This window comes from Onychostoma macrolepis, chromosome 01 (assembly GCF_012432095.1).
Source record: "Onychostoma macrolepis isolate SWU-2019 chromosome 01, ASM1243209v1, whole genome shotgun sequence".
Taxonomy (NCBI): Eukaryota; Metazoa; Chordata; class Actinopteri; order Cypriniformes; family Cyprinidae; genus Onychostoma; species Onychostoma macrolepis.
The window spans coordinates 11,293,803-11,306,040 of record NC_081155.1 but is presented as its reverse complement, the minus strand read 5'-3'; the positions used below and the strand labels follow the sequence as shown (position 1 = coordinate 11,306,040).

Genomic DNA, 12,238 nt, shown 5'->3' with positions numbered 1-12,238 from the left:
ATATGGTGGGCCGTTATCGGCGTTAACGTGCTGCGCTAACGTGAGACTCTTATCGGGCGATAAAAAAAATATCGCCGTTAATCTATTCTCAAAGTTGGGTTGGGAGCTGGGTCTATACTACGCAAGCTATGATGACTTTCACCTCGATAGTTTAGCGCGGATGTATACCTAGCAGAATTGCACTGTAGGGGGCGAGAACGAGTCTTCGAACCTGTGTGTATGCGTGCTAACATGGATGCAGCTATGAAGCCGCCGGGGTTGCTTCAGGGAAAATTTATTTTTAAGAAGCTTCCCAAATGGAAGCTTCCCCTACCATTATTTTAGGGGCGGCCCGCCCCCCCAACGGCACCCCCCGCCCCCCTTGAAGGTCAAGTTGATTTTATTTAATTTTATTTTCTCTATAGCGCCAGACCACAAAAGAATCATTCAATGTTACCTTCCCTATAGAACAGGTGTATACCTTGTTCTTTTATTAAACAAACTAAATAGCCTTATGTTATTTATCTTATTTACAGGACGGCGTGTCATTTATGTCTCTACTTTACATGGTAGCGCTCTCTGTATCGCGCGCACAGCGGAGTTCCGCCCCGGTTCGCACACACACACACACACACACAAACAAACGTAAGCGCACACACAAGTGAGCACACTCCCACTCCTATTTGTAAATATTAAGCCGCAAAACGTCTATTTAAATATGACTTCTGCGTGTCTCTGTGTTAATGTATGGCGCAGACGCACGGGTTTGTTTACTCATACAGAAGCAGATGCTTGCGGTGATATTAACGTCTGTCGTCTCACTAAATGAGGACATAAATACATGAACAACATCTCCAGAACTGCTCTGAGAGTCACTTCATGAGCATTCGAGCGTTTCATTTGAGAAAAACTATCCTCATATCATATACACAGAAATGTAAAGGTATTCAAGGCAACCCGTCAAAATAAAAGTTCGCTTTCACTTGAAGACATTGGGCAGAACGTAATAGGCTACTACTACTAAAACTATTAAAACCTTATCTTTAAGGAATAATCATACAATGTCTTCAATGTTATTATCAATATTAAATCCCCTTTATTTTTATGTCGGGAAAAAAACGCAAAAGCCTTTAGGTAGGCTACCTTATGTAATTTTAAATTACATCATTTAATTTAATTAATTAGCCTATTAATTACCACGACACCACAAATTACCACCATATTATGTTTGCTTCTTGATGACTGCTAGTTGTTTACTACTAGTAGTGAACTTATTCTGATCTACTTGACAGAATTCAAATGAGCCATTTTAATCTAGATTAATCTAGATTAATTCCAAGATTACAGTGAGATTAATCTAGATTAAGAAAATTAATCTATGCCCACCACTAATATATATATATATATATATATATATATAAATGCATTTTCGAAATGCATTCTCAAAGAGAGATCTGCAAGGTGAACAAAAACTGATTTGATTTAGATCAAAGAGCTAGATATGAATTTATAAAAAAAAAAAAAAAAAGTATCTAGATTAAATCATATATTGGCAAGATTGCACTGAGAATACAACCGTGCCTCAAGAACTCATCTAACCTTGAGAAGATAAAAACTTAAAGACCCAAAGAACTTCTTGTTTCTTTGCCAGTAGCTTTATATTTATTTCACAGGCATGAATCATGATTTGCTAAAAGCTAATTCTTGCCATAAGCAATCCATTTATGTATGCTTTAAAAGGTACAGTATATTTTTATTCTATAAAGCATTTTATTGGACAAAAGCATTCTTACTGCAGGAAGATGAAGATTTCAAATACATAAAAGTTTGTTTTCTCAGTGTTTAGGAGTACATTAGCATACAAATGCTGTCAAAGCTGATATACAATAAGAAAAGGTCCAATTTTGAGTTCATGGTGTTTTAAGTGCACGAAGACGTAAGTGTTGAGTCTCCTGCTTGTGATTGAAAAACAGCTTCACTGTTGAGTGGTGAAGATGTTTCTGCCTTCAGATGGAGAAGCTTCGTCTGCCTGGATGTTCTAGGAGCACTCAGCGAAGTACGTGGAAGGAAGGATAGAGCGACACTCCTTCACCGGCAGCATTGGCAACCTGAAGCACATAAATGCACATTTACTCTGGAGCTCAGAGCTGGAGGTCAATCACAGGAACAATCACTGTGTTCATACTCACATCTTAGCGAGGAACCTCTTCTTGGGACTCGAGCCACTGCTGGAAACAAGATATTTGAGATGAATCTGCAAGCGATCACATGTGCATTTGAACACTTGCGAATGCAGGAGTGAACTTACAACTTGTTGCTGCTTCCTGACAAAATCTCCAAGCAAGCGATGTCATCAGTGATGTCATCATCAACGAGAGCTTTCAAGATAAAATAAAGGCATGAAGACATAAAAAAAATAGCTTGAATATATCAGGGAGTGTTTGTCCTCCACTCACTGCTGCACTCAAGACCACAAAGGTTCAACGATCCGCTCGATCCGGGATCACAAGCCACTCGGTCGCTCAGCTGGAAGATTCCCAACAGGTTCCAGGCGATAACATTATCACGCCCCTCTTCCTCCGAGCTGTCTCCGGAGCTGTCCTCCTCGGACATCGCCTCTGGACCGCTTCCAGACGAGTCTGCGGGGATCTTTTCTGGGAAGAGACTGCGGCGCCATTTCCAGAGAGGCTCCTTTGCTTGTATCTCAACGGTCTTGCCCTCAGGGACAGATCTTCCACGTCTTCCCTTGGGAGGACTTCGTGGTTTAACAGGGATTATGTGTTCTTCTTCCAGTTTCTCATCATCTTCTTCCTTTGCTGGTGGTTTTTCCTCCTTTGGTTGGGGAGGAATTTGGAATGGAGGTCTAATCTTGTCTTGGTTGATCTGGACGCTGGTGGCGAGGCTGGTGTTGAAGCCGGAAGTGCTTTCCACATTACAAACAACTAACAGAAATAAAATGAATAATTTGCGGATGTTTGGTGATGTAAAATATGAATGGGATTCGAGAGCTACAGCAGAGGGCAGGATTTTTAGTGAATAATGACATAAATTTGGGCCTTTTCCTCAGACAAAGACGTTATGACTATACTTTCATCCCGGTTTCACAGGAAAAAATATGAAACTTGAATTGTAAGAAAACATAATTTTTTTTTTTTTTTTAAAGGAAAACATGAAGGTCCATCCTTACGAAAATGTAGCTTCAAATTAAGTTGTTGAAATTGATATGATTTAGACACCAGTTTGACAAAATGTGAAATTATTTGGAATTTCTATTAGACTGTGTCGTGATTTTGGTCAATTTTAGAGCAGAAACAGTTACTCACGTTTAGCGATGAGTTTGTCCTGGGTCATGTTGTCTCCAATGGATCTAATCACCTGAATCCGATGTGCTTCTAGCTGCTCCTTCAGCTCACATTTACTCATAATCCATCCCTCAGTCTCACTGGACACCAGCAAAACCAGAAGCAACGCCGCCAACATCTTCACGGAGAGAATGCTGTGGATCAAATACGACACAATTAATAGCCTACAGAAAATAAAGAAATCCACAGAAAGAGTACATTGTTAAATCAAAACCCACTTTAACAAGCGGCTTTCAAACGATGCTCATTTCCACAGACAGCCAGCTTCATTTTATAACATAAAGACCAATTCCCAGCAAGGAATATAACTATAACGATTCAGATTTTTATAAACGTTGTAGTTGTGTGCTCGAGCATTTAACGCGGCTATAACGGCTAAAACGATAACTGCGGCAGGAGTTTAACGGAGCGTTATCATCCGTTTAACCTGATCTCATGAAAGTGCGCCTCAATGGCACGATTTTCTGTTTCTATTTGGCGTACTATTTATAGCAGAAATTGAATTTCGCAGTGCATATCATACGCAATGTGTAGGATTAGGGGTGTGGGGTAGATGCGTATTATTTACAGTATATACGCCAAAATGCGTATCATATGCATGCCAACAAACAAAGTGAGTATCATATGCACGCAAAACTGTGTATTATATGCAGGGACGTGCAGAGAGTTCCTCAGGGGCAGGGGCTCAAATGTAAAATAGGGGCAACATATATAGCCTATATATATATATATAAAAGTTTGAATACTTTATATTTTAGCAAGAAGTCACTTAAATCATTAGAATGATTTCTGAAGGATCATGCACTGAAGACTGGAGTAATGATGCTGAAAATTCAGCTTTGATCACATGAATAAATGTTATTTTAAAGTAGCCTATATTAAAATAGAAAAAAAACATTCTTTTAAATTGTAACAATATTTTACAATATTGCAGTTTTTTTTCTTTCTTTCTGTATTTATGATCAGATAAATGCAGGCTTGATGAGACACTTTCATAATGCTGCATAATTATCAAAAATGATAATATAACTTCACATAATAGGCCTGTAGGTGACACTTGGGCTTCATTAACTATAGTTTTGTGCAGTGCATTTGTAGTCATTTAGCATCCATTTTCTCTGTGATGTAATTTTATTTATAAAATGAGACAAACCACAGATCCAGATCGCTCCACAGATAAACTCGTCTGTCCATGTAATTTTCAACCGATTTATGAATAAGAATGGAAAATGACCGCTCCACATTATTGTCCAATGAAATTTGAACTTGTGCCAGATCATGATTGGTTGGTGTATTATAGCATATAGGACATGACAAACGGGCATTGATTAATTATGTAATATTCTAAAATATATAATATATGGATTTTTTATTAAATCGACACACTAGCTTTGATTATTGATGAAAAAAAAGTTTAAAATATTGTTTGGTTTATTTTTTCCTTCCGTCGACCCAGTCACTGAAAGAACCATATATGGCTCGAGAGCTAGGTTTCCGAACAGACGGGAATATATCAGTCAATCGAGCAAAACGCACGCAACCCATAGCAACGCCTCAGACAGATATGCAAAAATCAACAGGAATTTTCCGACTTTTGAGTGATTAGTTACTGTTTTGTACACATTGTCATGTTAATTAGAATTCAAATGCATTTCGTTTTATTGACCACAATATCACTGATATTTGTCTGAGAGGGGCACTTTTGAATACATTTGGAAAAGGGCAGGGGCTTGAGCCCCCAAAGCCCCCCCTTCTACACGTGCCTGCTTATGGGTGTCAAACACATGCATATATGGCATGCACACAAAAGTCGGTTTCTGCTTATAAATAGCATGCAAAAAAAAAAAAAAAATTCTCACAATGTCAGATTTGGCAAAACTGTCCTATGGTAAATGATAAAATTGTACAAAAAAAGAAAAAAAAAGAAAAAGAAATTAGAAAAGAAAAAAGTACCAAAAATTGGCTCAGATGAAGCAAATGTGTCAAGATGTTCTGTTTATTACTATCATTTTTGTTCTCAGCCAAATCAGGTCCAGAAATGGCCACGGTTGTACTGAGTGTGTATTTGAAAGGAGATAAAAGGAGAGCCACGCTGCGCTTAAGTAGTATAAGTGGGCAGATGTGTATGTGCTGATAACAGCCCAGCAGACGTGAGACACATTTATAAGGAGAGAAAGAAGCTTGACAACTGCTTCACTATCAGCCCTCGTCAGAGACACACAGGAGGTGACGCTTTCCTCTGTTTCGGCCTCAAATTAAGTCACTTTGTGGAGAAAAACACTTTAAAACGAGCTCCAACTGACACATTAGTGCTCCAAATCTTTTTTTAAGATTCAGAGAGTGTTTAGAAAAAGCTACATAAAGTACATGTTGCATAAACCACGACTACTCAAAACAAACGAAAATGTCATTAAGTGCTACTTGAGGACACCCAGTGCCTGTCAGAGTAAATAAATAATATTTTTTTATTAAATATCAAATGTTCAAAAATGAAAAGCACAACTGCTTTATCCTTACCAGAGGTTCTGTTGAGAAGATGCTTGCTGGCGATTTGACACTGGTTTGCTGGTCGTTCTTATATACATACTGTGACCTGTAATCATATCAGCACTGTACGCTGGTCACACCAAAACTAATATTTAGGACAGGCAGGTCAACTTCTGTGACAAAAGCGTCATTCTTTCGCTGTTGCTTTACCTTTTCTTCAGTGTACAGTGTACTTAAAGGGTGTTTGAATACTCCACATTTTAAACTCTAGTTGTCACCTGATAAGAGCCCCTTTTAGTGGGTATGTGGGTTATTCAAATACAGAGACGAGAACCACTAATGCAAAGTGTCAATTATCACACCAGTACAGTATCACACAATACACATATACTGTACACTTCTGATTCAAAATGCATAACTGTTTATAAGTGGTGGCTGGATATTTTCCTTTAGTGTTTTGGTACAACAATTGACGTAAACCACAGAATTTAAGTGCTATACTTTTGGTTTTATTGCCTTGAACATTCACAAAATCCCTCCTTATGACAACAGTAGAGCATTGAAGAGGCTTTTAAGTAGATGTTATCTGCATCCGTGGCTCTGGAATGTTTTTGAACCATTTGCACGGCTAAATTACTGATCAGGTGCGTCCCATAGAATTCATTTGTTTTATGTTGGTCGATATTTTGTTTTGCACTATTTCGTTTGGAATTTTATAGATGATTACAACATCAGCAAACAGACAGAATCATACAGTCACATTTTTTTTCTAGTGGGTTTTTGAGAACATCTTAGAGAACAAAAAAAGGGCCTTTAGGTTATATAAGTGCTTATGATGGACAGACCTGGAATAATCGTTACTGAACAACCAAACTGTTCTTGTTGCACCAAGTCTGACGGCAATTTCTGACGGCAAAACTCTTAAAAATAAAGGTTCTTTATTGGAATCTATGGTTCCATGAAGAACCTGTAACATCTATAGAACCTTTCCATAAAAAGTTTATAGTGGTAAAAGGTTTTTTACACTCTTAATAATAAAAGTTGCATGCCATAGAAGAACCATTTTTGGTTCCCCAAAGAACCTTTCAATCAACAGTTCTTAGAAGAACCATGTTTTTCTTAGTGTGAAGATTTCAATGATCAAAAGAACCTTTATTTTTAAAAGTGTAGACTGTTAAAATGTTTTTAACACTAAGAAAATAAATGATTCTTTTAAGAACTGTTCACTGAAATCTTTAGGAAACCAAAAATGGTTCTTCTATGGCATCACTGTGAGTGTGGTGCAACACATCTTGACTTTACCTCTATCAAGCTGAATTACGGCTAGACGCTCAGCAGATTCAGGTTTGATGCATGCAGACTTCATAATAAAATGTCAAATTTCACAACCGTCATTTGTCACCTGCATGCTTGAGTGAACCAGACCTCAGCTGGGGTTTTTTTAGCTGACCAGAGAGATAATTTGGACACACGTTTTGAAACTCTTATCTATTCAGCATTATAGGAGGCAGGTGTCAATGCTTGCGTTTTAAATGTTTTCATAAGATGAGCAGGATGGGCCATTCAGATGATGGATTACACAGCTTTCAGAGTGAAGGCTGCTGCTGTCTGCACACATCTTTCATTAAAAACCGATTTTAGCATTAGGTCGTTCATTGCGTCTTGTGTTCAGAGTGGCCTTTTGAAGAACAGAAAGCTTGATTCCTGCAGTGGACAAAGTGAACTAGATTAGATCAGAAAGAAAAATCAGTTTCGGGTCAGTTTAGGGCTTTAGGATTTGATTCTGAGTACAAGCATTGAGGTGAGATTACCTAAAAGTGCAGCGCTACTCACTTTACTACATTTTTCATCAGAAGCTCAGCGATTTTCAAAAAGCTGTAACTTTTCCAATAACAAACTAGTTTTTAATGAGTTGCAGTGTAGTGTGACTAAACACTAGCTTCACTTTGCATTGCACACACAACTTTACGGCCAAATAGTCTTGTTCAAAGCAATTTCTCTCTTTTTTTCTCTCTCTGGAAAGAAACTTTGAGGAGTCCAGTTCTTTTAATTGAAATGGGTTATTTGACAGTTCATTTAAATGAATAATTTCAGAGCAAAGAATATGGCACAGTACTTCAATGCTGCTGTTTGTCATATGTTTTCAGTTTATTTATAAAAAATAAATGTTTTATAGCTGAATTAATTGTATTTAATCTATCTGTTTGATTTTAATGCTATTGCCATAAGTTGTTTTTGTGATAAATATTGATTTGATTTAATTACATGTATAATACCATACCGATAGTTAGTACTTGTAAAAGACATATAGTCATCTAAATCATTTAAAAACGGACAGCATTTGAGTGAGTCAAAGAAATCCATATTTAGCTTTAGTGAGCTTTTTAAAGCTCTGCATGTTCAGGGTTTGATTTTCTGTGTAATTTATGGCTCTTCGGTGAAACCTGTTTGTGTGTGTGTGTGTGTGTGTGTGTAAAGGTTCTTGTAATTGCGGTTCAGTCAGGTTGACAGAGAGCAATGTTAATCCCATACACAGAGAAGCACAAAAGAACACTTGACATTTTCAACCAGGAGGATTACTCACCTATTCAATTACATCTCTTAGACTCCTTTCCTCTTTCTTCCCATCGTTTCTCTCTGCTCTTCCCTTGTACAGTTAATAAACAGCCTTATCGTAGGAACAATCCACAGGCCACATCTATCTATCTATCTATCTATCTATCTATCTATCTATCTATACATTTATCTATCCATCCATCTATCTATCTGTGTGTGTATTAATGTACCACACTACAACATATATAACCTTTATATTAATAACGTTTCACTAATGTTTCATGCGTTGTTTCTCTCCATATTTCTTTCTCATCATCTTGGCTGCATTCACAGAGGAAAGCAAACACACGCTGCAAATCATCTTCTGTTGTGTGTTTATCACTGGCAACAATCTCAAGAACAGCTTCTGTTTATCTTGTGTCAGTGAGCTTTATGAGCTGTTTGCATTGATTTCTAGTCTGCACGTCCAAAACTCAAATGAGGAACTCTAAATATATCCCTCTTCTTCAGACGAACGTGCAGTTAATAAGTTATTTCGGATTTAATTTTTTTTGTTTAGCTTACCACATAAAACACACATACACACTGTATTTATACACACACTCCGCCTCTATATTTTACTTTAAAATAAATGCCTTAATATCTATTGTTATGCAGTGCAATGCTATTCAGATATTTCTACTTTGCTTTGACAGCACTTGTTTATTTTGGGGCAGCTCGCTCTTTCACTTTGTAAGTGACATTCTCTGGAGGCCTTGTCTTGGTGACCCTGCGGTTTGAAGGTTAGCTAAAGCATTGTGATTTTAATGTCCTGTGACTGAAATCTTTAATAATGAAGATGCTCTTATGTAATGTGTGATTATTTTGATGGCGTGGGCTGAGAAGGCCATGACAGCGATACTCCCTGAGGAACTGACGCACCTGTTTCAAACACCTTGAACTCCTGCGTCCCTCCGCTGCAGGAAAACTGAGTAATCGACCCTCGCTGTCTGTCTCTCACCTTCATTACAGTTAAAGGCATAGTTCACCCAAAAAATAGCATTCAGTTTGACTCTGTATGCCATTTTGTCCTCTAAAAAATAAAAATAAAAATTCCAACATGAACAAAATGTCCACTTGTTTGAGGTTGTTGCAACTCTTATTAGTCATTTAAGTGTAGGAGAAACACTTGGTTACACAATCATGAATAACACAATCTACAGTATGTGCTGCTGGTGTGATGAAATAGTTTGGCTCAGATTCAAACATGAACATTCATCTTTTCATGACATGTTTGATGTTATTCATCAAAATGAATTTTAAAACAGATTTGAAAAACATGCTCAGCATAAATGAGGTGGATGAATTGCATTATAATATTTTAACATTTTCCCCCTGAATTCTTAGAAAACTGTTCTTTTTTTGAAACATGAAGAGATTCTGAAGAACATGAGAGGTGTTTGTTCATGCAAAAGCTGGCAATTCAGAGCTAAAGTGTTTTTCTAGGGTGTTAAGGTTGGTCTCTGGTTGTTTACTTTTCTCTCAGGTCTCTGTGTTCTTCTGCTCTCTAGATATGGCTTGGTCCCTCCTTCAATGTAAATTTGGGAGTTTTTAAAAAAAATGTTTTTACCTGTTTTACATTCTAGCAGGTAAAAATCAAAAGCCTGATAAATTAACAGTACCCCTCTGTTAATTTAAACATTATTTGAGCTGTAATTAAATGCACTGGCTTTTTAGTACTTATAATTATTGTGTATCACTAAAGCCCCATTCACACCAATAACTATAAAGACAACTATATTAGCATCCACACCAACGAACGATACCGTTCTGAATTAAGGTGAATAAAGGCCTCCTGTAGCAAATCGATGCGTTTTTTGTAAGAAAAATATCCATATTTAAAATGTTATAAACACTTTTCTCTCACTTCCACTAACTGTCGTACGTGTGTGGGCGGGTGGTTCATGTATATAACATTAGATCAGTGCTGTAGGCTATATGTATCGTCATATCGTCCAGCACAAAAACTTAAATAGCTTTTGTTTAAAAACATCCAGTTAGACAGAATATAAGATGTAAAGATATGCACTGCGAAATATAGTAAATATTTAATTGATGAGTTGTCAATACAATATGTGACCCACAAAACCAGTCATAAGGGTCAATTTTTCAAAATTTCCATTGATGTATGGTTATAGGATTATAGGACAATATTTGGCCGAAATACAGCTACTTGAAAATCTGGAATCTGAGGGTGCAAAAAAATCGCCTTTAAAGTTATCAAATGAAGTTTAGCAATGCATATTACTAATCACAAATAAGGTTTGATATATTTACGGTAGGAAATTTACAAAATATCTTCATGGAACATGATCTTTACTTAATGTACTAATGATTTTTGGCATAAAAGAAAAATCAATCATTTTGACCCATACAATGTATTTTTGGCTATTGTTACAAATATACCCCAGCGACTTAAGACTGGTTTTGTGGTCCAGGGTCACATGTAACAATGCAATATATAGGGTATTTGATTCAGTGCTAAAAAATAATCGTGACATGTTAGTACTGTCTATTGCTTTTACAGCAAAATTCAACATATTGATGTAAAATGATAACTGCAAATCTGTTTTTTGCTGCCTGGAGTCCATGTATTTCTTTGAATTGCAGGGATCTATTTTCTTCACTTTTATGTAACTTTCGGCAGTCTGTAAAAAATGCACTACAAACCAGTGTGTTCATATTAAAGATAATACATAAAACAATATAGTACGACACTAAAATGTACAAATGGCTGTACCCACTCTTACGGGAAAAATAAGGTGGATAACCTTCCTCTGTGTCATCATCGCTGTAATTGTGGTCTTTTACATTTAGGGTGATTTAGAGCGATTTTTATTGTTATCGTCCTTATTGTGAATGGGCCTTAATACTATATGACAGAAAAAACACAAACAACTGACTCAAATTGTCATGAGCCACACTCAAACTCATACCACTCGCACAAGCACCACAGATGAATTAGTCAGATTTTAATTATTCTGTTTTCAATTTGTAATTATTTTCAGATTTTTACACAATTCCCCAATGTGTCGATTCATGATGTTTCTATTAATGTGAGTTGCCTGCCGGAAATTCACATTCAAACGAACTAAAAGCTGCTTAATTGCAGTTGTTTTATGACAGAGGAAGTGGAACTAATCCTACTTTGATTTGCATGTCAAAGTGCAAAAATAACAAAGAAGAAAAAGAACATTTCATGACAAGCACATAATGATCAAGAACAGCGGTACAGCGAGAGCAATTGTTAAAAAAGAAATATCTCTAATTTCTTACCTGTGTTGACTTCTTTCTTATTGAAATGTAAATCAATAAGGTTACAAGTCAGTAGGTCTTTAGCATACTACAAACAAACTCATTTCCATATTAATGAGGCTGAGAGAATACAGAGAAAAGGGGGATAAAAACCAAACTGATTGACCGCTTTATAGGAAGAGGGAGAGAAAGAGCAAATGAGCAGAAATGGTGGTGGGAGGGAATGAAAGACAAAGGAGAAAAATTAGGTTTTCAAGATGAAGGAAAGTGAGTTGAGGAGGAGAGAAGGGGATGAAGGGAGTCATAGTGAAGAGAGAATGAGTTGGACACACACAGACATCACACTTACTTATCAATAATCATCTATAATACTGGTGCTGCATCAGTTACAGGAATAGGTGCCATGGCAACAAAATTATAGTGAAGTGGTCAGTACCATTTTTTAAGAAATTAAAATTTTATCCTTAACTTTTATTAAACAAAGATCTATAAAATTGATCAAAATTTGACAGTAAAGGCACTATAATGTTACAAAAAACTATTTCAAAATAAAGTTTAAA

The 12,238-nt window shown here is 36.6% G+C and overlaps 1 protein-coding gene across 1 annotated transcript; it reads right to left on the bottom strand.

Annotated features, from left to right (window-relative positions):
• Positions 1-1,630: 1,630 nt before the first annotated feature.
• Positions 1,631-4,527, bottom strand: wu:fj19g03 (uncharacterized). The gene is made up of 6 exons (XM_058776866.1): positions 4,495-4,527; positions 3,303-3,475; positions 2,436-2,921; positions 2,288-2,357; positions 2,169-2,207; positions 1,631-2,087 (listed from the first exon to the last, which is right to left on the bottom strand). Exons 2-6 carry the CDS (start codon positions 3,457-3,459, stop codon positions 2,018-2,020), a joined length of 822 nt encoding a protein of 273 aa, XP_058632849.1. The 5' UTR covers positions 3,460-3,475; positions 4,495-4,527; the 3' UTR covers positions 1,631-2,017.
• Between the last annotated feature and the right edge of the window lie 7,711 nt (positions 4,528-12,238).